A 27,519-nucleotide genomic window follows, 5' to 3' on the forward strand; every position below is an offset into this window, starting at 1 on the left:
TGTGCTGACTTTTATGTAGTAATACTCAACCTAAAGATCTCATTTATATAAGATGACCTTTATCATTTATAAGAGCATTGTGTAAGCCAAATCGAATTTACTCCCTTAACGAGGTAGTACTAAATAAGATAGTATGCACCCTGGAAAAGAATAAATAACTTCACAGTAAAAAGTTGCATTTTCTGTAGTTGGGGACTTGCACCAGGCTACTTCCTAGACTAGGGGTGGCCAGTTCTGCTCATCAGGAGCCACAAATAGGCTGGTTTTCAGGATATCCACAATAGAGATCTCATTGTCATAGTGGATAATACATTGAAATTGTCGGCTCAGTGTGCTGTTGCGATTAAGAAAAGCAAACAATGTTAGAAATCAAGAAGGGAATAGCAAATAAAACAATGGATGTCACAATGCCTCTGTATCGCTCCATGGTGAGACCACATCTTGAATGCTGTGTGCAATTCTGTTTGCCGCATCTCAAAAAAGATGTAGGTGCACTGGAGATATTGTAGAGAAGGGCCACCAAAATAAGGGTTATGGAATGGCTGCCTTATGAAGAAAGGCTGAGGGAGAGAGATGATAGAAGTCTATAAAATTATGAAAGGGTTTGATCAAGTTAATGTAAATCGGTTACTCTCAATTAATAGGAGGACTAGGAGGCACTCCATGAAGTTAGCAAGTAGCTCATTTAAAACAAATCAAAATTATTTTTCACTTGGCGTATAGTTAAGCTCTGGAATTCATTGCCAGAGGATGTGGTGATAGCAGTTAGTGTAACTGGATTTAAAAAAGGTTGGGATAAGTTTCTAGAGGAAAAATCCATAAACTATTAATTAATAAGCAATAGTAGCTTGAGGTTTATTTAATGTTTGGGTACTTGCCAGGTACTTGTGACTTGGATTGGTCACTGTTGGAAACAGGATACTGTGCTTGATGGACCCTTGGTATGACCCAGTATGGCAATTCTTATGTTCCAATATGCATGATAGAAATTTGCATACAATAAGTTGACCGCTGTTGCTAGTTTATAGCATTCAAGTGCCTCGATAGTAGGCCTCATCCTATTGGTGCTCAGGGAATGTTGGAGCACCAATAGGATGAGGCCAAGAATTCTCTTGGTCCTTATCAAGTTCTATATCATAGAGAATTTTTCTAAAATGTATTTTCTCTGTCTCTGGACAAGATCGATAATCAGGCATAGATGAGGGTGTTCAGCTACTGGCCAGAATAGTCTAAAATGTTTTGCACATGTGCAGTAGCTCTACTATAAACCTGTCATTCTCAGCGTGCTATCTTATATTCCTTAGTCCCCACACTGACTGTTCTTAATATCTGTATTTCTCTGGACCTTATCTGCCAATGGTTCCACTGTCTGTGCAAATAAGAGGAGATAGTGGGCATCCCTGTCTCATACCTCTGAACAGAGGAAAAGTATCATGTAACTTGCATTTATTTTTACATTAGTAGTAAAAGCCCGGGGAAATACTCTGAAGTGTAGGAATGTGTGCACGCCGAGCTCAGGTGCACTGTGTGGTAGTAGAGTGGATTGACTATTCAGAGAGGGGGGTGGGAGCGGAGTACAGCCAGAGAAGGGGCAGAGTTTTATTTCCATATGTGGTAGTAGAAAATGGATTGGACAATAACAAGAGAGCAGCAAAGATGGAGAGTAGGCCAGAGCTGAAGAGTACAAGTAAAAGGACGGAACTGGAGAGTACAGGGAGGGATGGGGCTGGGTGGGACAACTTTCCTCTTTTTTTATAGTTAGACAAGTTTCTGGTGTTATAGTTTAATCCATTTAAGAAAATTTATCACCCACTGCCATTTTCTCCAGCAAATTAAGCAAATCCCCCATTATACTCTGTCAAAGGCTTTTTCAGCATCAATAAATGTAAAATTGTTGAGTTATCCCTCTGTGCTACTCGAGTAAAATTGAGCACCCTGAGTATCAACTGCATCTCATCTGTCTGGGATAAATCCTGACTGATCTTCAGAGAGAGAGCTGTAATAGTCCAGTGTAGCAAAAATGACAAGAGGCGGGTGGCACCTTATACACTAATCAGTTTATTGAGGCACGAACTGAGGATTTCAACATATTGTCCACGATGACACCCAAATCCCTTTTCCTGGGTGGTGGTGACTCCTAATATAGAACCCAAGTTCATGTAACCATAGCTGGATTATTTTTCCCTATGTGCATCACTTTGCCCTTGTCCACATCTGCCATTTGGATGCCCAATCTTGCAAGATCCTTTTGCAATTTTTCACAATCAATTTGTGATTTAACAAAGCAGAATAATGTTGTCATCTGCACCCGAGTCGCAGGTTGCTGTGCACAAGGGGTAGGAAGGGGATGTGAACACAATGGTTCGTTCATGTGACTGTTTCTTCTGCTTATCCATGTAACTGACGTTAATCCTGCTGGCCACAGAAATAGTCACGTACCCCCTCCTATCTCCCCATAAAGTTCAGTTGCCTCTCTCCTTTTGGTAAGCTAGCTTTTTATAGACTAAGGGAGCATAGCTGAGGACTGCTGGATGCAGTGCTCCCGGCCATGTGGGCAAAGCATTCTAGACTGTTCCAGCCACTAGCTGTTCCCTCTCCATACTGTTTGTCGTGTGGTGACGTCACCCACGTGTGTGACTATTAATGCTGCTGTGCATGGAGAGCACCAGTTGCAGGTAAGCAACTCTGTTTTTCAGGGTTGCACTTCAGCTCTTATAGTGCTGTCTATCTGCCACTGGGAAGGGCATTTCACCTTGGTTGACTTCTGAGTGTTAAAGTGCTTCTTTATAAGATTCCCAAATATTGAAGAGTCTCATGACATAAATTGGAAAATTCTGCTGCTCATCTTCTTCTTCTTTTTTTTTCCCTTCCTTTTATTTATAGCCAGTGAGAAGACAGTCATTGACTCCCCCTTCACCCAACACGATTACATGGGAAGAGTACATCTCTGCTGAAAACGGAAAGTATGTATTTAGATGGGGAATGTTTCTACTTTTCATTTCTCGTTTTAATGTATTGCACGTCAAGGTATGTCTTAGCCTTTTCATATTTGTTAGCAAGCTGTTGGTCTGTGTGTTCTTGTAGAATGGTTTTTCTTCCTGAGTTTTACTTGCAACTAGCTTTATGTTGCAGACTTGCATTGCAGTTCACATTGCAGACCTGGTACTTATGTATGCATTTGAATGCATTTATTTTGATTTATATTCCGCTTTTTGCACTTTTTTCAGCACGTCAAAGTGGATTATATTCAGGTACTGTAGGTATGTGAAACACATGCTGCATGGGAAGAGAAGATAAGAGCAGGATAGATCTTGTGGCTCCCTCTCTTGCAACCATTGCCACTTTGGAAGTCTTTGCATATGTTTGCAGAAAGCTATTCAGCCTTCTCTCCAAGCTGTGCAGTGTTGCAGACTGGGTCAGCAGAAGATGATTTTTAAACTCTTCATATTGTCTTACTGAACAGGATTTTGGCCTTCACCCATGAGGTGTCCTATGACTTGCTACCACCAAAATAGTTTTGTGTTTTGCCATCTGAGAGTATGCACTAATTTGACTCATCTTTTTAGTAATGAGATGTGCGTCACTGTCGTGTAACTTAATAATGTGCATGGAAAGGAGTCTGCTCAGTGTTAGCCAAAAGTCCTATCTACAATGAAGGGGTCTCAATACTGGAAGTGTTGTCTCTTGTTTAAGAATGTTAGCTGTGCTGCTTGCCACAATGTGGAAGACCTAAGTTCAGGTCTCGAACCCAGTTTCTGCTCCTTGGGAGAGCTGGGACTGAGGAGGTTGCAGATCCCTGTTTGCAGCCCTTGAGGAGGGGGAGTCTTGGTCATCGCAGTGGTGACACCTAGTGGCCAGAAGTATAATGCAGGTGTACCGGGTTCCAGTCTAGGACTGCTGTTGCTGAACTGGGCAAGAACAGGGATTTTAAGAATTAAGTAGTGGAAACTTCTGAATGAAATAGGGGTTTTTTTGTTTTTTATTTTGTGTTTCTGATTTGTGTATGTGAAATTGTAAGCCACCCAGAACAGGTGTTTGGCAATTGGGTGGTAAGAAATTGCTGTAAAATAAATAAGGCTTATTGTGCCACAGTCTAGTAGAGGCTGGCTCCAGTGAAGTTGGAAGCGCTCCTTCCTGCTCGTCTGTCACCCTAAAAAGGGAATGTTACCACATATATTGGTAATTGGGGAGGTTGCAGTCCATCTGCATACTTCTCCCACTTTCCTTGGTGGACTTTCAAGTCCACTTGGGCTGCTGCTATCTAGCACTCTTCCATCTACTTGCCAAAAAGCACAAGCTTCACTTCCTCCTCATCCAGTCAGACCAGTCCAGACAAACGGGTTATGCACGCCAACCAGCAGATGGAGATAGAGAGCAGGCTCGCTGGTGTAACTCCTTATTTACCTCCATGCTGACACCAGCCTGCCAGTATTCTCTATCTCAGCATATGGTGGACAAGCTTCCTGTGCTGGAAGTGAAGGCCTGGTTAGGCTAGGTGAATGGAAGAATTCTGGCATGCAGCTCCTGAGACAGATTAATGCTCTCTCCTTCAGCAAAAGAGGCCGAAGTGCCCTGCCCTTGGCTTTTTAAATCCACTGGAATGTTCTGCTCCAGCTCCCCTTCCCAGTGCGTCTATTGGCTGCCACATCCTGCCCAACCTTGGTTGACCCTGTGCCAAGAATGCTGGTCCAGAGTCGGAGGTTAGATGGCCGTTTCAAGCTGAGGATAGACACCATCCACATGGCAGCAGAAATGTTGTGCTGCATTGAGAGCATAGCAGCTCGTGGACTCAGCCCTGCCAAGCTGCACTGTAGAGGCCTGGCCCCCACCCTTGGCCCCACCATCCCTTATTGCCCCTTTCCCTCTAAAAATTAGGTTTATACCAAGAACAACAAGGATACTGGTGAGGGGGGGGGGGGGGGGGTTGTGGTTTTTTTGGGTTTTTTTAAGAGAATTACATGGCCACATCTTTTTTTTCAAATTCTCATAATAAACTGGGTCCATCCAGGCAATTTTTATAAAAATGTTGGGCATACATGATTTTCCTGCTAAAGCTCCAAGATGGGGAATTTTATTTATTGATTTATAAGGTTTTATACACCGACATTCGTATGAAACATCACGCTGGTTTACAGTTAACAATAAAGATGGAGAAATTACAATGAACAGGGAGGGGGAGAAGGCTAGAAAAGAGGAGGGAGAGGAAAGAGGGAAAGTAAAGAGCTAGCGAAGGAAAATTGAAAGGAAAGAGCCTAACCTTGAGAAGTGATTACAAAAACCACGGGATAAGTAAATACAGTCTTACACTATATACGATCTTATGAGGTAGCAAAAATGGATTTACACTCTTAATAATCTCATTCCATATGGCTTGAACAATGATATAGAATGGGTTTATTGGTTTTTTTTTTACATAGTGTCAATCTGTAGTCTGGAGAGGGGGGAGCCTCTTCTGATAGGATGGGCTCACTTTAACCAAAGTGGAACCAAGCTTGTTGGAACAAACCTTTACAAAGGAGCTAGATCAGCTTTTAAACTGGATCATGGGGAAAGCTGACAGGGGCTCAGAAGTGTATAGTTCAGAGGGATGTAGCTTTCAAAGATACCTGCTAAACAGGGAAGTTAGAATGTCCCAGCAGAGAGGTTGTGTTTAAAGATGAAGTAGCCCAAATGTGAATAACTCTAAACTGCCTAGACCATGTGTGAATAGAAAGAGAAATGAAAGTACAAATAAAAAGCAGCCTTTAAAATCTGTATGCAAATGCCTGAAGTCTGAACAGTAAGGGGGTAATTTTCAAGAGTTTGTGTGTATAAAAGGAACAGATATATTGTAGCAGTCTTCAAAAGCTCATTTACTTGCATGTAAATCCTCTTGAAAATTACCCCCTCTGATTGGTGAGTTACAATGTGTGGCAGTACATGAGGATATTGACATTATAGACATTTCAGAGGAGTGGTGGAAGGAGGATGACCATTGGGACCTTGTGATAATCAGGGTTATAAATTATATTGTTATGATAGAGCAGCTCAAATTGGTGGAGGGATGGGGAAAAAAAACAAGTCTCTCTCTCAGAAGTGCATGGTTCGGAATGATGTATCTTTTGAAGGATAAACGAAACAGAGAAATTTAGGGTATCCTAATAGGTTGCAATAAGTGCTAAAGTAGCCTGGCTGCCTTTAAGTAAAGAGCCGAAGGATTTCAAATTACTCCTCAGCTGATAAGTTAATACAAACAAAAACATGCTTTGAAATGTCTGTATACAAAAAAAAACAAGATGGCAGAATGAAGAGGTAGATATAATTGGCATCTCAGACACCTGGTGGAAGGAGAATTACCAATGGGACACTGAATCTAGGGTACAAATTATATTGCAGTGATAGGATGGATCAAATTGGTGAAGGGCTTGGCAATAAATATTAAAAAGGACATAAAGTGAAACAGGATTATATTGCCTTTGTATTGAGCCATGGTGCGACTGCACCTCAAGTATTGTGTTCCGTTCTTGTTGCCCCATCTCCAGAGGGTCATAGTGGAACTAGAAAAGGTGCAGAGAAGGGAGACAGTCATGATAAAGGGATGGAACAGCTCTCCTATGATGAGAGGCTACACAGGCTAGGGCTCTTCAGTTTAGAAAAGAGATGGCTGCGAGGGGACATGATAGAAGTTTATAAAATTATGAATGGGGTGGAACAGGTAAATAAAAGACGGTTATTTATCCTTGCAAATATTACTAAAACAAGGGGACACTCCATGACACTAATAATCAGCACATTCAAAACAAATAGTAGAAAGTACTTTTTCACGCTGTGGAATCTGTTGCCAGAGAACTTGATCAAGTCAACTAACATAGCGAGGTTTAAATGAGGGTTGGCCAAGTTCCTGGAGGTAGATTAAAGGAAGCTCCTGCTATCCTGGGAGTGAGTATCTGCCAGGTATTTGGGACCTGAATTGGCCATAGGATGCTGGGCTCGATGGACCTTGTCTGACCCAGCATGGCAATTCGTAGGTTCTCCCTTTCCCCTCATCCCACTAGGTGATGAGCTGGGAAATGAAGACCTGAGCCAGAAATTGAGCTCGGGTCCATCCCTCTAGGTCAGCCTGATTTTATTTATTTGTTCTTCATTTCTATTTAACTTGTTTGGCAATAGAAGCAAAATCCTGTTGAAAGGTTTGTAATCTGTTTTTTTCTTTTTTCAGAGCTCCTCATCTGGGTAGGGAACTGGTCTGCAAAGAAAGCAAGAAAACTTTTAAAGCAACGATAGCCATGAGTCAGGAGTTTCCTCTGGGAATCGATTCGTAAGTTTATTGCTAAATAAGGAAAGACAACTGTTTACAGTTAATATAGGAGTTCTGTTCTTGAAAGTTGATTATAAAGATGTAATTAAATAGAACACATTTAATTTTCTCTTTTGAAAGGTACGCACTTAAATCCCGTGTGTCCGAGCAGAATAAAAAATTGATTGTCCTCTTCAATGAGTAGTATATTGGTCATGGATGACCCATGAAGTCTGATTCAGAATAAAAACATAACTGGGAATTTTGTAATGTGGCATGTGCACATTTAACAGTTTGTATGGGTCAGTGTGGTCCTGCTGTGTACCCTAATGTAACAGAAATATATTTATACAGAGTTGTACTAAGAATAAATTATATCTGAAAAGATATGATTTCATGTAATGAAATATCAGTTTACTCATAGGTTTCAATTTACATTTTTTTATTTCAGATCCAATTTTTTAATGCATAAGAGCATTAGGCATTTCACGTCTGATTATAGAACATTTTAATAAGGCAATAGAAAGAAAAAATACTTCTCTGTTGCTCGAACCTCAGTTCTGGGTCCTAAAATTGCCATGGTGGAGCAGGCACATTACTAGTACTTGGTCCTATAGTTCTACTAGATGTATGCAGCACTATACAGAAACACACAGGAAACGGCCCCTGCTCAAAGGAGCTTACAATCTATTCAAGACAGACAAAGAGGACAAATAGAATTAGGGAGCTTCATTTATTAAAGAAAATGAAACTTCGAACAACGTATTTGGTAGTGAATGCAGAATACAAATATTTTGTAAATAAAACCAAAGAAGAACCAGGAGTTGAGACTTAACCTATCTTTGAGGTTGCTGTTTTCAGGATGCATTTAAATGAGGCCAGAGATGGAGCATGACAGACCAAATTCAGAAGTCTCTCCCAGGCGTATGGAGCAGCAAGGTGGAAAGCACTGGCATTGGCGATGGAGAGGTGCTTGGATAAGTGACTTGCCTGATATGCGGCATTCGTGAGGCTAGGTGTAGGGAAAGATAAGGGAGGAGAGGTAATGAGGAGCTGCAGGATGAAAGCACTTGCATGTGAGTAAGAAAAGCTTGAATTGTATGCAGAACCTAATAGGGAGCTTAAGAGGGGTGGTATGGGCATAGTAACATTGGTAGAAGACAATGATGAGACTCTGCTGGTGAGCAAACACCTAGGCTGGTGTAGCCTATTCAAGGTGCCTAAGATGCTTCTGGAAGATATGCTTTGTCTGGATCAATTTTTATCAAATTCCGTTTAGTCTGTGGCACTTTTGCCTACTTCTAATCCCGGAGATGTGATGCAGCTATAGGGGCTGGCAGCACACAGGAAGACTGCACCTGCCTGGGTTTTGTCAGGCCTTCCATAGCAGCAGCAAAGCTGGATCCACCTCAGTTACTCAGGAGTTGCCATGGAAGGTGGAAGTAAAATGGAGCCCATGGCTTCCACTAAGATTGATTTTCTTTTTAGTAGAATCTAGTTTGCCCTTTTTTTTTTTTTTTTTTAGTGCAAAAGTAGTTTACTGGTAGTTGTAAACAGTTGGGAGCTTTGGAAGATAGTTGGTTGGGGGTTTTTTTTGGCTTTACAAGCGAACACTACCAGTTTGGTTAAGGACAATATTTCTCTTAAAAGGAAAATTGAGAGAATAGTGCCAAAATGTAAATAAATAAATAAATTGTGGGCAAGTACACAGTGATGCCCATAGGGAAGAATAATCCAGACTATAGATGCATAGTTCTGGGTTCCATATTAGGTATCACCATCCAGGAAAAGGATCTTGGAATCATTATGGACAATACTTTAAAATCATCAGCTCAGTGTGTGGCCGCGGTCAAAAAAGCAAAAACATAGTTTAGAAGTATTAGGAATGGAAAATACAACTGAGGATATAAATCAGTGCTGGTTGTCCCATCTCATGAGAGAGAGAAGAACTGGAAAAAATAGAATAGGACAGTCAGTGATAAAGGACATGAAACTGCTTCCCTGTGAGGAAGGCTATGATAGAGGTCTTTAAAATCATGAATGGAGGGAATGGATAAACAGGGAATGGTTATTTTACTTTTCTTATGATACTAAGACCAGAGGACACTCCATGAAGCTTATAGGTAGCATTTATGGCACATTGGAGAAAATATTTTGTCACACACTGCAAAATTAAACTGTGGAATGTGGTGTTAGAGGATGTGGTGAAAGCAGTTAGTGTAACTGAGTTTAAAAAGGGTTTAGACAAGTTCTTAGTGGTTTATGGACTTTTCATCTATTAGCCGTGTAGACTCGGGGAAAACTACCGCTTATCCCTGGTTATGGGCAAGGATTGGACCTATTCTTTGGAATCCTGTTGGATACCTGTGTCTTGGTTGGCCACGCTTGGAGACAGGTTGGATCTGATGGACCTTTGGATGGACCAAGTATGGCATTTCTTAAGTTTCTATCTATATTAACCCCAACTGCAGGACCTCTGTGGCCTAAAAGGTGAATACTTTGCTTTTGTTTCTAAAATTTTGACCTTTTGGGTATTTGTCACTGATTTCCCAGTACACCATACCTCCAAGTCTGCACTTGGAAAAACTGGTGGAGTCCAAATGAAATAGGGAGTCCAGCTCTATGCTCGCCTAAATAATTTTTCCCAAAACGGGTTAACTTCAGTAACACCCAGTATTCCAACCAAAATTATACTTCTGGTTTCAGATGATATGGCATGCTTTTTGGGGGTGACCTGTGGGTCAGGATGTGTTCAGAGTTCACTTATCCTAAGTTTTGTTATGCTTTGTGTATTTTATTTATTTACTACTTGGATTTATTAAATGCCTTTTTGAATACAAAATTCAGACAAAGTGGTTTACTGTAATATTAAAATAACATACAAATGGTGGTCATTCGCAGCTTTACAATTAGAAATAACAAACTAAATGCAAGCAAAAATCACATTACAATTTGGCAATAAAGAGAGATCTTAGGACTAACTTTTACTAGATCAGCAAACCTTTAAGTTCTACCAGCCACACAGCAGAAATACTAGTAACTAACACACAAAATAAATAACATTTAGCAAAACATAAACTTGGAAGCAAAGTGCCTTTTGTGCAGGAAATAAAATATTGCTTTTCTGCTTCTAAACCACTACTAATCTCATAGAAACATAGAAATGACTGCAGAAGAAGACCAAACGGGGCCCATCCAGTCTGCCCAGCAAGCTTTCACACTTATTTCTTTCAGACTTAGCTGTTACTCTTGGCCCTTAAAGTAACCTTTGGTTCTATTTCCCTTCCACCCCCGCCATCAATATAGATAGCAGTGCTGGTGCTGCATCTAAGTGAAGTATCTTGCTAATTGTTTAGGGGTAGTAACCGCTGTAATAAGCAAGCTACTCCCACGCTTGTTTACCCAGCCTGTGCAGTTCAGTCCTTATTGGTTGTTGTCTGAATATAAATCATCTTTTCTTCATCCCCCCTGCTGTTGAAGCAGAGAGCTGCGTTGGATATATATTCCAAGTGAAGTATCAGGCTTAATTGATTCTGGGTAGTAACCGCCGTACCAAGCAAATCCTTTTTTCCACATTTCTTCTTTCTGTTGAAGCATAGAGCACAATGTTGGTGTCGCATTAACCGTGTGTATGTTTATTGAATAAGGATATTAATCTCCAGGTAGTAGCTGTCATTCCCGCAAGCCACCCCCATGCCTCTTCTCTTCATTCACATCCTCTAGACTTTATGGTCTCATCTGAACTCTGTCACCTGTGCCATCAGATTTTCATTATAGCCTCTCCTTGAGTGTTTGAACACTTTGGAAGATATCAACATTAGCTTCATAATGACATTCCTGTTTCCAGGAAGTTGTCATCACCTCGGACTTCTCAAAAAAAAAAGAGAGAAAATTACATACATTTTTTCCTCATGCATATAAGTTTGGGCTTATTCGCCTCAGTACATGCTAGAACAGAGGAGCGATCTATACAGAAAGAAGACAGATCTTAGAACCAGTGGATTCTGCCTCAACAGTAAGTTCTTCTGATTGCTTTTCTGCTATGGCTTGAAGGGGGGGTAATGTCTTTCTGCTTTCACTCTCCAGGGGTGGGTGGAAATCCTGTCCTATTCTGGCTTATTGCCATTTTAATGGGGGAAGAGGGACAGTGGTGCCCTATTTTTTTTTATATTTCATTATTCTATTATGATTTTTTTTTCCTTATAGTCCGAGATGTCAAGGAATTAGAGCTGCACGTCTGAAGAAATAATCTATTTTTTACAGATGATAGTGATTTCATCATTTGAGGGGTATTCCAGTGATGATGATGCAGACTTTCTTCCAGGGGGTGATGACTGCTTTGAACCGAATGATCATATTGACCATAAAAACGTTCATCCAGCCAAGATGCCAAGTCCTCCAATGGTACAGGAAAGAGGAGCATCCCGTGGCTGGCATGGTAGAGTTAGACTTAGAGCTTCATAGTCCAGGGAACCACGGCCACCACAGCCACCACTCTCTCTGAGAATATCTGGATGTTGCCACCATGAGAGGCAGAAATGGAGGGTTGGGGCAAAAATCTCTCTAGCAGGTGTGTAGCAAGATGGCAACCAGAGACATTGTACATGAATGAGATGGGCCAACATGAGCAAGCTGGAGAGACAATATTTTAGAAACTTTTGGCCTATTTGATATTTTTTTGTCACTAATTGTGAGAAACAGGGAGCAGAGCATAAGTTCAGGGAGTGGAATGAAAATAATCCTGACAACACAAAAGCATGGAATCAGCTGGGTGATACTAAACTGAAGGCATGCATAAACTGCCTCCATTTTGAGTGGCTTGTTCCATGGAGGTTGTAAAATCCTGAAACAGTTGTGCTTCCACATGCTGTCCTTGTTTTTGTGCTATATTGAGTCTGGAAAGATTCCAGCAAATCTGTGCACTCATGTTGATGATGATGATTTGAAGGAGGAATGGAGAGAGCTATGGATGTGTTTTCTGCTTTGTACAATGTGTGGACATTGTGGAGGAACTTAAAAAATGTTATGTGCCAAGGATACACCTGACTGTGGATGAGCATATACTGTCTCTTTAGACAGTATATGCCTAGCAAGCCCTCAAAAAATAGCATCAAGATTTGTTGGCGCTATAATGTAACAACATTTTTCTCTGAATGGAGATATCTGCTTGGGCAAACAAGCTGGAGAGGAAACAGCACACATAGGTAGCCATGTTGTACAGAAGCTTGTTCATCCTTGATACAAATCAAGAAGGCACAGACCTAGCAGAAAATTTAAGTGAAAACCTGACCTACCTGGTCGTCGTCAGGAGAAATAAGACTGACATGCCAAATGAAATACAGCCTGATCAAAAGACAAAATTCTCATTCATCTTTGCTTTGATGGAGATCTCACCTTTGTATCATGTGTCTATGAAGTCTAAGACAGTAATGTTGCTATATATATATATATAATGCATTATGACATGTCTGTGGTTGTAATGGAAAGAAAACCACTTCTTATGGACTATAACAACTAAAGGTGGGGTGGACAACCTGGATCACTTAGTACACATGACTGCTTGCAAACTCAAAACAAACAAGTGACTGAGGATGATTTCAATGTTATTGGAGTTGGTGCAGTTGCCAGTTGTATTGGAGTTAGAAGTCATCCTGCTTGGAACAGCAGATTACTTTGAAAGACAGCACCTGTTCCTTACTCGGCTGAAAGAGCAGTTGATCGATGGACTGACTAATCAGATGAAAACTACATCCTGCCAATAATCTGACCAGGCCAATTAAACCTGCATTGATTGCATTGATCTGCAAAATCCAAGTGTCCACTACTGCACTTGCCAAGGTGGAGGATAAGGCTCGTGTTTTCTTTCCCAGAGCAACAGACCACAAATAAGACGATGCGAAGACTGAAGAAGGTTTGTGTGCAGAGAGTATATAACTAACATAAAGCTGTGTTCTGATTGTAATCGGTGAAAAAAATTGTTGCTGAATGTATCTTATTACTTTGAGTCACTGGAAAAATTGTTTATTTCTGAGAAGTTTTTTCACTTAAAAAAAAAAAGGGGGGGGGCAAGATGGCTGCCCGTCAGGACACAGAAGAAGCAGGCTCTTCGCGTCTTCTACCTAAAAACTTTTTTTTCTTCGGAGATAATGCCCCATACAAAGAGGAAGGGGAGAGTTAGGGTAGCTTTGTCAAGCTTACCTGACGTAGACCCCTTTCAAAGACGTATAGAGGGCTTCTTCGAAGCAGCTCAAACGCCAGAATGGCTGGTCACTGGGGGGGAATGCAGAGGAGCAAGCACACTCCCCCTGACCCTGGACGTCACGCTGAGCCCTGGCGAGCCGATCAGGCCGGCACATCCCGCACAGAGCGAGGAGTCTACAGGAACAGCAGGAGCCCCGAGCAGATACCATCGAGAGCTCGAGGAGGTGGATCGGGTTGAAACCGATGCTGGAGCAGAAAGAGTGAGAGCTCTAGGAAGCGGAGACGCTCGAGCTGTGCAGAGGTCTGGCTCCCTAGGAGAAGGGAATCAGACAAAGCCTATGAGAACAACGGAAGGCATGTTGCAGCCGAGTACCTCGGGGGAAGCGAGAGAAGGCCATACAGAGTCACTGACTCTGAGTATTAATCTCAGTCAGCCTAAAAAGATTACTTTGGGGGAACGTTTGGTCTGCCCTGAAGGCTATTGAAACTACATTGAAATCCCTTGCTAACACTACAGTGGAAGCTAAGAATCAAACGATGATTAACAATTCCTTGATCGGAACATTTAATCAAAAGATTGAAGAACATGAACAAAGAATATCCAGAATTGAAAATACACAACAAAATATTATCAAGACGGACCTTGCCTTAGAGAAAAGAATGGAGAGAATGGAAAACATTCTCAGAATATTGAATCTAAGAGTAATACATTTTCCGGTGATTAGAAAGATCTCCCCGGTTTAACTATTTAAAATATATATGAAACAGGTTTTAAAAATACCTGAAACCCATTTACCTGTTTGTACTAAGGTATACTATACACCCCAAAGAGAAGATCAGGGGAGTGATACTTTGGCTATATCGGAGTTGTTAGAGTTGAAAGGAAGTCATGTTAGTTTCATTCGCTTTCATTACAGATCGAAATAATGTATTAAAATTATTCCTAAGGAACAGGTTAGCCTTGTTTCATGGAGCACAAATTTGGATTTACCCGGATTTTGTGAAATTAAAGCAAATTTGCAGAAAAGAATTTCTGACAATGAGAGAGAGGGTCCTAAGTTTAGGTGCCCGATATGTTCTGAAGTCACCTAGTAAATGTTGCGTTAAATATATGAATGATAACTGTATTCTTTGAACCTGACCAGCCCAGGGATTTTCTGATGGGTCACTCACATACAGGCCGATACAGTACAGTGCGCCCCCCCCAAACCTAATAGCGCCCGCAACATGCAAATGCATGTTGATGGCTCTGTTAGGTATTCCTGCGTGATTCAGTAAGTAAAATGTGACACATTTTACTTTCAGAAATTAGCGCCTACCCAAAGGTAGGCGCTAATTTCTCCAGGCACTGGGAAAGTGCACAGAAAAGCAGTAAAAACTGCTTTTCTGTGCACCCTCCGACTTAATATCATGGCGATATTAAGTCGGAGGTCCCGAAAGTTTAAAAAAGTAAAAAAAAAAAAAAAATTTGAAATAGGCCCGCAGCTTGCGGGTTGAAAACCAGACGCTCAATTTTGCCGGTTTCCGAACCCGTGGCTGTCAGCGGGCTCGAGAACAGACGCCGATGAAATTGAGCATCTGCTGTCAAAAAAGAGGTGCTAGGAATGCACTAGTGTCCCTAGCGCCTCTTTTTATCCCCCCCCCCCCCAAAACTTGCCTAAAGTCCCTGTGGTCCAGCGGGGGTCCCGGGAATGATGTTCCCCTCTCGGGCCGTCGGCTGCCACTAATCAAAATGGCGCCGGTGGCACTTTGCACTTACCATGTGACAGGGGCTATCGGTGTCATTGGCTGGCCCCTGTCACATGGTAGGAGCAATGGATGGTCCATGCCATTTTTTAAGATGGCGCCAGCTGTCCATTGCTCCTACCATGTGACAGGGGCTAACGGTGCCATTTGTCGGCCCCTGTCACATGGTAAGGGCAAAGGGCCACCGGTGCCATTTTGTTTACTGGCAACTGACGGCCCGAGAGTGGGAGATTGCTCTCGGGACCCCCGCTGGACTACCAGGGACTTTAGACAAGTTTTGGGGGGGATCGGGAGGGTGGGAGATTGTAAATTAGATCTAAAGGGTCGGGGTGGGTTTTGTTTTGTGTTTTTTTTTTTTTTTTTTTTTTTTTTTTTCGGCTCGGGACAGCCAAAAAAAAAAAACCATCCCGCGGGTCCACGATACTGGAACCGATTCCGGCACCCGATTCACATCTCTAATAGTTATTGATCTGACTTGATCTGTTTTCTTGTGTTGGCAACTTTCCTTTTGGGGTTTTGTCATCTTGACAATTTTTATTATCAGTTTTGTTTTCAGTTTAAGAAGATTTTTTTCTTGATCTTGTTCCCAGTAGCTCTTTGGAGATTTAAACTGTGGGCTCTGTTCTATCTGTAGTGTTTACTTTCCTTTCAGGATATCACTGATTTGTTCTTTATAACTGTTTAGAGAGGTTTGTTTTCTCTATTGTAAATTTTGAAGATAGATAGATATATAGATATAGATAGATATATCGATATATCTACCATCCTCATAGTAGTTGATGAAGAAAGTGTCTGCCTGCAAAAGAAAACAAAATTGTAAATATTTGACAGTCTGTTTTTTGACAGAATTATCTGCCTCTGGGAATTATACAGTATTGCCAACTTTATCTGAAGATGCTATTCTTTTCTCCCTATTTGATGTTCTACTTGGCCATTCATTTGACATATTGAGAGAGCCTAATACAGTGGTTCTAAACCCAGTCTTTGGGATACACCTAGCCAGTCTGGTTTTCAGGATTCCCCAATGAATATGCCTGAAAGATCTGCATACAGTGGAGGCAATGCATGTAAACCTCTCGTGTGTTCATTTGGGAATCCTGCTGGATATGTCCCAAGGACTGAGTCAAGAACCATTGCTCTAACTTACAGGTGATCCTCGTAGGTCACAAGTTTTTTTGCGATATCATTTAGTATATATGCATATGAGAGCTGCATGCCTCCATTCTTTGCAAATTTATGGCATGCATATTTGTTAGGGATATCCTAAAAACCTTGGACGTTTGTGCCCCTCGAGGACCCTCCGTGATCACTACAGCTCTCATTTGTACTTTATAAACCAGTGTTGTTCATATTTCTGAATATCATCAGACTTTAAATGTGTTCAAAGTCGCTGAACACCACAGATGGGAGCTGTACTGGAATGCCTGTGGGCATGTATGAAATGGCATTCTCCTACAGCTGCAAATATACCAGGAGGACAATTTTAATAGATTTTTATGTGTACCTGCATAAAAACTGCTTCTGAAAATGGTCTCCTTCCAGTTTCATAACATACCTAGTTTTGTCTGTAGGGGGAAGGACGTGAGGAGATTTCAGTGTAAAATCGGTGTGTGTAATTTGCAGAGTCTGCCCCAGAGCCTTTTTGAGAGGAAACTTTGTGGGGCGTTTTTCTTATAAAAATTAGGTTACAGATCTGCAAACCTACAAACTGCATTGAGGGACTGAAAATGGCCGCCTCTTGATTTTAATTTTAGTTCTCCCTTTACAAGCCAAACAGTTGAATAATGCCACAGTTCCAAGCGTTCACGTCTAAGCTAGGTATTGCAGCAGCTCAGAAGTGGTTGCTTCCCCAACCTGTGCTTTTGTTTTGAAAACAAAGTTGATGATAAAATGTACATTTTTATTAATAATGCACTTTTCCTCTCTTTTAATCCTCTTCAGGTTATTGAATGTTTTAGAAGTAATTGCACCTTTTAAGCACTTTAACAAACTTCGAGAATTTGTTCAGCTGAAGCTTCCACCAGGTTTTCCTGTAAAGTTAGGTAACCTGCTTTTCAGATTTTATCTATTTGTTAGCAGTAGCAAACTTCTGAACTGTTACATTTAAACTTTCATCTCCAAGAGTCATGCTTTTAATTAGCTTCCTTTTGATTTTGCGAAGGAAATTAGATATCTTAAATCTATAAATCCGCATTCCTTGTAGTGAGGAATGATTTTGACCACAAGAATAAAGATCTTACTAAATGATTATGTAAAAAAAAAAAAATACACATGAATTATTTTTTGTATAACTTTCTTTAACCATTTTCGGGCCTACAAAACTCAGCAATCAGAAATAACAATAAACCAAAAACAGGGCTATTACAAAGAAAAATGGCAGAGCAGTGTACAAGTCCAGATGGCCAAACATAGCAAGAACCTTTCCTCTCATTTAAGCCCTCTGGAACTTAGTCAATACTGTAATGGTCGAGGTATAGGCCCCATCTCTGACTAAATTTGAAACCTTTGTTAAGCACCTCAAACCTTAATCATTCGATATCCATTATATTTCGAACCTGGGTCTTCCAATGCCCCAGGTCTGGATTGGCTTTCCAGGAGGTCGCAATAGTGAACCTAGTAGCCAAAAGGAGCTGCCCAGTCAGAGGTCTAAGTTTGACAGGTACAAGAGACTCCTGCCAAACCCCCAATAAGCCCAGTTTAGGCAGCAAATGGAACTCAGAGTTTAAAATATCTGCGATCTCCTTTGCTACTTCCTCCCAGAACTATGCCAGCCCGGGGCAAGACCACCACATATGAATGTAGGAGCCAACAGAGGAAGTATTATACCCAGGGAGTAAGGTTGCGAGAGAAACCAGAGTGCAGTAGGTTCTGTGTAACAACCGCACCCCTAACTCGGCCCGTCAACAGCATATAGATAGCTTGTGAGTAGAAGCCCATATCCTTTTCCACACTTTCTCTGTTAAAGAAATTCCCAAATCTTTGTTCCAGCACTCAACAAGAGCATGGCATACACATCCTCCTGCAGTAATGCTCCCCAGTATATTTTGGTAATCCCCTTAATTGTTCCACTACCACCACAAAAATAGGATTCCATATGATCCAGAGGATGAAGCGGACTGTGCAAGGGAAGTGTGCCCGCCTGATCTATAAATAAAAAAAACATGCGGATACAGGCAACGCAAATTCTTCCACCAGTTCTTGAAAGGGAAGAAACCCCCTCATCTCGCCATAACTGGGCCATCCAGCCTGAGCCAGGGGGAATGTGCAGCCAGAAATCATAGGATTGTGGTAGATTGGCGACCATGGCGAAAGATTGTTCTTCCCACGCCCCACAAACCGGACTGCCTGTCACCTCACCTGCAGAGTATGGGTTATAAGCGGGGTTAGACCTACACGCTCATCTACCCACAGGAAATGAGGGCAAAAACAGAAGGACCGGTAAATTGACCACCCCCACCTGTTCTTTTTCTATAGGCAGCCATCCTGAATTCTTGTCATTGAACCAATGCACCAAACCCGCCAACCGAGATGCCCACTAGTGTAAACGGAAATTAGGCAATGCCATTCTCTCATGCCATTTAGGCAACCATAATGTGCTCGGTTTTAATTCTCGCTTGCTTATATTTCCAGATGAATTTCCCCAATTTGACTATGTAATTCCTGAAATAATGAATCCCTAATAAGACAAGGAACATGTTGAAAAACATAAAAACTTGGGTAAAATAACCATTTTAATTAGGTTAATGCGGCCTGCCAAGGAGATCGGGATATCATCCCAGTCCCTAAGATGTTTTGTATCAACAAATAATGGGTCCACGTTCTTCTGAAGTAGGGCTTTAAGGTCTCTAGGAATAAAAATCCCTAAGTGTAGAAATCCCGTTTGGACCAGGTGCATATCTGCAAAACAGGTAGGCACTCTTGCCCCAGGGCTTAAGGGAAAGACTTCAGACTTGTCATAGTTTAATTTATAGCTTGATGGTGCCCCATAACGTGCCACCTGCTCTTTTAAAAAAAAAAAAAAAAAAAAAAGCCAAGCCTGAAGTCTCTGGATCCGAAATAAACAAAAGGAGGTCGTCCACATAAAGCGTCAGCTTGTGAACCCTAGCACCCACCCAAAAACCTTGAATGATTGGGTGAGATCTAATTGATTCAGCAAGAGACTCAATTACGATATTAAAAAGGAGAGGAGAGGGAGAACACCCCTGACAGGGGCCCCACTGTATTGCTATAAATGACAAGCCCTTATTAAGAACCAAGCTTGCCCTAGGTTTTTATACATAACCGCTATCCAAGCCAGAAACTTCTCAGGAAAACCCTTGCCCTCAGGGTCACAAAATGAAAGGCCATGAGACCCTATTGAAGGCCTTCTCGGTGTCCAAGGAGATCCGTACCCCTGAAGTACCCTGATGCCGGGCCTTATGAATGATATTAAACACCCATCTGGTATTTTGAGTAGAGACCCTTCCTTTAATGAATCCAGTTAGATCAGGATGAATAAGTTGGACATAAAATATTTCATCCTTAACTGCAGGATTTTTGCTAATATCTTTATGTCCGAGTTTAATAATGAAATGGGCCTGTAGGTGCCACATTCCAATGGATCCTTGCCCTTCTTGTGGAGCAAGATAATTGTAGCATCAATCATAGTAGCCAAATCCCCACCCTGTTCATTAGCCGGATTGAATACCTGTGATAGAAAGGGAAGGAACTTGGCCAGGTACTTTTTATAGATGTTGATGGGGTAGCCGTCTAGTCCCGGACTCTTAACTCCAGCTAGCGCCTTAACAGCGGATTGCAGGGACTGCTCCCAGCTATCCTAGAGAGCCCGGGCAATGTACCTATGTACACCGTGTTCCTGAGGTCAAACCAGAATAGTTTACCAAGATAAACACCATGTACTCTGTTCCCAGTACCCGTATGTCTTTTACACCCCAACAACCAAAACACCCGCTAAGTCCGTACACCCCCCCCCCCCCCCAAATTCCCCATCCCTGCAACCCAAGAGCTAAGACAGGCCTCATAACCACCCGGTTGACTACAAATCTGGACTAGGTGGATGGACCCACATACATTAACCACTATCACCCCTCGTTAACCCCCTGGTGTCCAGGGAGGTCACAGAAGCATGCATCAGAACCTGAGCCCTGAACAAGAAATTAGGGGTAAAAAAAGAAAAGCCTAGCGTCACACCAGAACAGTCAACATGTCCAGGGAAGGAAACAAATGCCATCATGGACCTCTATGCTGCATACCCAGCCTCACCTACAAATAAGGTGACCAGTGGGGATGGCTGGTCAAACAAACCATTCCTCTTCAGGCCCTGTTTCATTTTTAATAGCTCTTTTTTTCTGAACTTTCCATCCTTTCAATGTCCTCAAAGGCCTCCACAACTTAAGAGTACTCAAAGCAGGGGTCTCACTAATGGTGTACATAAATGCGAGACTGCCTCTGTTTCCTGCAGGTAATACCTCTCCTTTTGTATCCAAGCATGCTGGTAGCTTTTCCTGCCACGTTATCATGGTGTGAAGATGCATAGATCATTTGTAAATAACTTAGCAGGAAAAGCTACCAGTATGCTTGAATACAAAAGGAGAGGTATTACCTGCAGGAAACAGAGGCAGTCTCGCATTTGTGTACACCATTAGTGAGACCCCTGCTTCGAGAACTATGTTAGTTCTCAAGGCCTTTTAGTAGCTCTTCAGAAAAGAGCTACTAAAATGATACAGGGCCTGAAACACAAACCCTATAGAACGAGTCTTAAGACAATCAAAATATACTTGCAGGGGAAAACCAAGGAAGATGGGTTTTAGTAGGTTTCAATAAAATATAAGGAGGACATGTTTTCCTTCAAACAAATAAATTAAAGGACAGGAGAAAAACTCTGAGGAAATATGAGTACTACTTTGGTTCAGTGGAAGATGTCTGTAATAGCCTACCAGCAGAGGTAGACATGGAGGACAGTGGTAGAAACCAGTGTGGAAATGGTCGGATGAAAGAAATTGTGTGTAGGGAGTGGGTCCTGGATGTTGCGCTGGGTATGGAAGCGTATATGCTCAATTATTGGAAACAGTAGAAAGGGAAAAAGGGAGATGACAAAGCTTATTTGCACAGCCTAGTACTGTGGCTTTATCAAGCACCTGAAAAAAAGAGACCATGTTAAGCAACATGAAATGTGGCAGCAAGGCTTCGGTACCTGCCTCAGATATAATCCAGGGAAGTGACAAATTTCCTTGCACAGGCTGTAGATGGACTTGGCTACACTTGCCAGCTAAGGACAAAATAGAGTAGGCAGGCAGTGCATGGGAGTAACAGCAAGAAAGAGTGATGGTCACAGCTTAGAGCAGTATAAGCATTCAAATTTGTATAACAGACAACTTAGAGATATCACTAACTAGGGTAGTTCAGGAAGGGAAGTCTGGGTAACCCTAATGGTCCTTGTTGGACATCTACTATTTTCAATCCATTTTTACTAAAACCTATTGACTCTTATCCTTTTTTTTTTCTCTTCTCTAGATATACCCGTCTTTCCTACTATCACAGCCACTGTGACTTTTCAAGAGTTTCGTTACGATGAGTTTGATGATTCCATCTTCACTATACCTGATGACTACAAAGAGGATCCAAGTCGTTTTCCTGATCTATGACTTCACCGAATATTGGTGAAGATTAACATTAGCATTCCACACTTAAAGAAAGTGGATGCAAATAGTACTGTGCAACTATTCCTGCTCACGTGGGTCAAAATGGAAAAGACAAAACCTTAGTTTCTTCAGAAGAAAAGGGAGCAGGCAGTGTACACTAGTGCACTGTAAGAGGGAAAACGGTCTCCGGAGTATGGCAAGTTGTACAATGTGTCAAAGTACAGTACCATTAGGAACCGAGAATTGGTGGGCACTTCCCTACACTAAAGGAGTACTTATTGAAAAAATGGCTGCTGGGTGCCATCACCTCTGTAATTTAATTTTATTTTGGCAACATACCTTATTTTGTGATTATAAAATACCATGTACTCATGGACCATCACTTACTGTAAACACCCTGTCCCCTCCCCCCCCCCCCCCCCCCCCAAAAAAAAAGTCTTAGATTCTTTGCCTTTTCAAAATCTGACCATTCATTTAAGATGACCTCACAAGTAAACCTTCAAACTTTTCGTAACTTGTAAACTGTAACATTATGTATAGTTCGGTAATCTTAATGGTAGTTGAACATGTATAAACTTAGAAGGAATGCATTTGCTGTAGATGAATGAACCAAATGGTAACTCGGTAAACCCATTGCATTTCCACACATTGCAATACATTTCAGAAATAGCACTCACTCACTCTGCAGGGAATAAGTGACCTCCTTTAGCACTCTAGTGCAATCCATTGTGGTGCTAGCCATATTTTTATCTGAACTGTTAATTTTCAGTTTTGTTAATGTAAATATCCTCTTGCTAATGATACCTTTCTTTCCTTTTTTTAATTCCATTTCCAAGTCCTTTCTGTTTGTTTACACATTGTTGAGAAATATATTTAAACTCTATTCATGTGTAGGAGTTGTCTTTTTACCAGTTTCATATACTAAGATTTTTTTTTTTTTTTTGACACTGCCATGACCACCACCTCTGATGCAGGGGGTTGCAAGTGCACCTGGTTATCTTGCATTACTGTTCATCACAACATTGGACCCCATGAAAAGAGTGATGGTGCAATAGAGTGGTGGTTATACTATAGAGACATTTAAATATTTAACTAGAGGGGTTTTTTTCTAATGGAAAGGTGCCCATGTTACTTGGCCGGGGTAATTGCTAGAGCTTAAGAGTGGTAACTGCTGAAAGTCAGTTCTGGAATTTAAATGGGAAATCTTTGCTTACAGGTATTTAGAAATTTCTTGAGGAGACATTGTAATTCTTTCTATGGTGTGACTTAGAAATTAATTTGTGTTTTGTACTTTGCAAATTCAAGAGCAAGGTGATATATAAACTCATTTATGACTGTATTGTAAAATGTTAACTTTATTTTAACCAGCTAAACAAAGTCATTGGCCTAGCCATTACTCTGCCATAACACTACTAAAAAAAAATTGTATCTTCCAGGGTATGAGGTCCCCAAACAGGCCTGATTTTTGGGATATACATAAGGCCGGATTTTAAAAGGTACGCCCGATTTTATAACATGCGCACGCAGCCATGCACATGCTATTAAATCAGGGTCGGTGCACGCAAGGGGGTGTACAATTATGCAACTTGCGCACGCAAAGCCAGGCAGCCTTCCTCTGCCCCCCCCTACCTAAAACCACCCCTTACCTTTTGTCCTATAAGTTGTACCTGCCTCCGGGCAGATGTAGATTGCGCGTGCTGGCCCGGGATCCTGGAGAGCCCAGCCCCCTTACCGCCCCTTTTTCAAAGCCCCGGGTCATACGCATGTAATATACGCATAACCCTTTGAAAATCCGCCCCATAGTGAATATTTTTCATCTATATATTTATGTACACTTGATCTGTGAACCAGATTTCCATGTTTTAGTTATCTGGTTTGTAGCCCTTGAAGGACCAAATTAATATGATGTTTTATGGACTTTGCCTGCTTGTTCTGTCTTATAATGATGGTTTGTGCACTTTGGGAGCATGAAAACAAGTTTTGAAGAGGAACCAGTGCTTGCACACATTGGAGGCGTGTATCACACTATGGTCCTGGAGCGAACTGCACCCCAGTGCAAGCACACAATGCTTTTTGAGTGCTGTACTGCAACATCAATAAGTTTTGGCATAATTTACTTGTTTCTTTGTGGCACACACTCAGAATGGGACAGATGGGGGGGGCTATATTAAGACTTGCAGCCCTGAAGGACTGAGCTGTTATCTAGGAGAAAAATCTGTATCTGCAACTCTGTTTTGCAAGCTATGGTCTGCTCTTACCTATAGAGAAAGGCAGCACAAATGCCAAGTCAGCAGGCGGGGCATGCACTTTGTGTATTCGGTAAAGCCAAAGCAGTTCAGAAACAGGCACAGGGCCAAGCTTGATCAGAATTCTGTCTTCCTCCTACTTGAGGTTTCAGTTTCATCCGTGACTATGTTACTTGGGGTTCAGAAATGAGGAGGAGTTTTGCTGCCTTTGCATTTTAGGTGCTGAAACTGGAATTTTCAAGTCAATAAGCTGAGCCTAGAAAGAAGCTAAATAGTGGCTGTAATGCTTCTGCCAGCAAAGGGGACAGTAAAAGAGCATAGTTGAGATGTGAGCACAGAAGCTGTAGTTGCCCCTTCTGTAATAATTTTTTTAATTCTCTTAATTAAAATGCACACTTTTCTTTTACTTCACATACCTTGAGTGACATGTAATATTGTCTCCAAGATTGTCATTATTTTATTTTTAAATACCTTTTTTGATCAGAGTATCGGAAAATGTTAAAATTACTTATAACCCAAACTGGAAGGTAAGCAATTTTAGGTTTGCCTTACAGTTTGAGGCTTCTTCCTTTCAAAGAAAGATGAATTCTATATTAGGCTACATTTCAAAAATTCACATAGCAGGCAGTTAATACTCAAGCCTGTCTTGTTCAAACATTTCCCAGTTGTATATCTGAACGCCTGGAGAGTTGCACACTACCTGACACTTGGATCTTTATGGGCCCATGTCATCTGTGGTAATGGTAAACACCACACATGCACTGGGAAACCAACTTGGATCTCATTCATTTGATTTCATTTCTGACAATGTTGCAAGCATAGCTTCAGGAAAACTGCAGGGCAGTAATTTTGTAATAGGAAAGCATTTTTTCCAAAGCTGCTACAGGGCAGGAATTTCTATTACTACTTGCTGTGGCTTTTGAAATATTGAAAAGAATATGGCTTTCTTCAAAAGCAAAATGAGTGTAGGTATGTAGCTGTTTGTTGCACTACGGTGGAGAACCTATTCATGTACAAAGGCCATTGAAACCCAGACAAGTAAAGAAGAGTGAAGGGACAGAAGAGGCATCTTCTTTCTTCTGAAAACGTTTCACATTACCAAAGGATGCAGACACCCTTATTACATTTATTTTGGATGGTGGTAGCCTATGTTTTAGTTGTAAGAAGGCAAATCCATTCAACACGAAGTCGAGATCTGATGTAATCCTTCTTAATATTACGCTTTATTTTTTTAAATTACCATAAAGTAATTACCTACATCACCTTGCTGTTGAATTTTGCAAAGCCACAATTTCTTTTGAGACTCTCCTAGTATCTTACTGGTCTTCCAAAACTATGCATTCATTTGTGACAGAGAATGAACCTTTCCCTTTTGCCCTCTTTAACAAGACGCAATCATTACATTTTCTGTCTTTGATGGCTGTTGACCCATAAATGTAAATTCAACTGTGTACAACAGAGTACAAATGTATGAACCTTCTCCCTCGCATAAGTGGAGATTGTAACCATTGACCAAGTTCTTGTATGCAGCACACTATGGCCTTGCCAGCATAAAATCCCTTGCATAGGGGGCTGATTTATGCCTACATAAAAGGGTTAAATCCCTGTGGTTTTCTTTTTTGTTTTATACAAGGGTTATTGGAACAGTTAATACATTCATTAAAGTCCTGTAATGCAGTTGAGTTCTGCATTTATGAATACAGTACATGTCAAAAATGTAATTTTAGTTAAAGCTGTTTGCATTTTACCATTTGTACTTACCATGTTTTTAACTCAAATATATCATATTGTAATTTTCAGTTTGTGTAACATTTGTTAACATGAAAATATGGTATGTATGTCTGAAACTAATTCAGATAAATTATTTTAGCCCTGAACATGATTATAAGAATATGTACATAGCAGGTACTTATTACATGATTATGAGAAACACAACTGTTATGAGTTGGGTTAGGAAAAAGATCTAAAGCTGTGGGTGCATTCTCTGAAACAGTTTTTGCAAGGATATTATTTTATTGGTCAGTTTTTAAATAAAGTCCTGAATTTGTATTAATTGTAACTTCAAATGTCTTAAATTTAAGTAGTGACAACAAAATAAGGGGTCGTCCTCACTTTTCTTCCTGAACATCAAATTTGTTGCATTTAATTTTTAATTTTCTATTGCATCTCAATTTATAAAGTAGTATTAAACATACACATTGTTTTTAAACAACTGTTATATCTTGTAACCTAATACATTGGACACTTACTACATATACAAAATTACCCTAATACATCAACATATAAATAAACCCCATAAAAATATCCTACATTCATCCCTCTCAAACACATACCCACCCAGTATCCAATTACAATATTTTCATTGATTATTTTTTAATATAAAATGCTAATCAGTGTGATTTCCTATATGATCAGTATCTTTCTAATACATCCAGTATTTATATCACTATTTCCACATTCTCTACAAGGACCCTTGTTTTGCCTGCTTGGCTTCCTCAGGGGTTATCTTCTTGTGTGATTTTCATTCCATCGATGTCATATACTGCTCCTGATCATAAATCACTGCCCTATCACCAAGTGTCCTCATGTGTCCTATAATATGAAAAAATATTATATCACCACTTTTACTTCTACTAAATACATCTATAGCATCTGAGATCAATTAAACTACTTACTTCAACCCATGTAACATTATTCTCGCATTCCTTTCATCACAATCAGCTTCAAACTACTTCTCCATTTGTCCCGTATCACTTGTTTATTAGCACCTCACAGTTCTACAAAAATAATACAGCATGAACTCATTTGCTAAACGATTCACTTGATTATAATATGCTGCCTCTCCTCAAACTCTCAGGCTACTTACATCATAATGTATAGCGATCGTTCAATACTCTCTTTACCGCAATTCCAACTTCCAAGTTTAATTCTTTTTCTCCCGTTTATTTTGTTACCGTCTCTCAGTTCTAAAAGAATAATGTAACATATACTAACTAACTTTCTACATATCTCTATATTTTTAATGTGTTATCGCACATCAACCACTATAAATAATATTGATAGACTTAATCCTGAATAAGCCCACTCTTTCACTATCCTCCGTTATTCTACAAATATTTGTCAAATTTCACCTCCAACAAAACATCACCCCTCTATCTTCAAACTCCCTCCGATTCATAACTACTTACTGGTCAGGTTTTCAAAGACTCCATCTAACGATTCACCATACCGGAAGGATATGATTTTGTTAAATCTTCTGCAATGGTAAAAAGAGAAGTCTGCAAGGGGGAGAGCCTGCTGCTTTCTAGAGTATTTGTGCAATCCCTATTCTGCTAACAACCACAAGTGCATTGACATTTTGGTGCATGACGAATGATTTATTCATCACTGCTGAACATAGGCCTCCATG

General features: G+C 40.8%; 1 protein-coding gene across 1 annotated transcript in view; it reads left to right on the forward strand.

Moving 5' to 3' along the window:
- Positions 1-26,163, forward strand: part of ANKRD13C (ankyrin repeat domain 13C) — a 66,558-nt gene extending 40,395 nt beyond the window's left edge. Inside the window, exons 10-13 of the mRNA XM_029617876.1 lie at positions 2,884-2,963; positions 7,199-7,297; positions 17,165-17,265; positions 21,737-26,163. Coding sequence (XP_029473736.1) covers positions 2,884-2,963; positions 7,199-7,297; positions 17,165-17,265; positions 21,737-21,867 — 411 coding nt within the window. The 3' untranslated portion in view covers positions 21,868-26,163. The remainder of the gene's footprint in view (positions 1-2,883; positions 2,964-7,198; positions 7,298-17,164; positions 17,266-21,736) is intronic.
- The last annotated feature ends 1,356 nt before the right edge of the window (positions 26,164-27,519 follow it).

Source organism: Rhinatrema bivittatum, chromosome 10 (assembly GCF_901001135.1).
Source record: "Rhinatrema bivittatum chromosome 10, aRhiBiv1.1, whole genome shotgun sequence".
In the NCBI taxonomy this organism is placed as follows: domain Eukaryota; kingdom Metazoa; phylum Chordata; class Amphibia; order Gymnophiona; family Rhinatrematidae; genus Rhinatrema; species Rhinatrema bivittatum.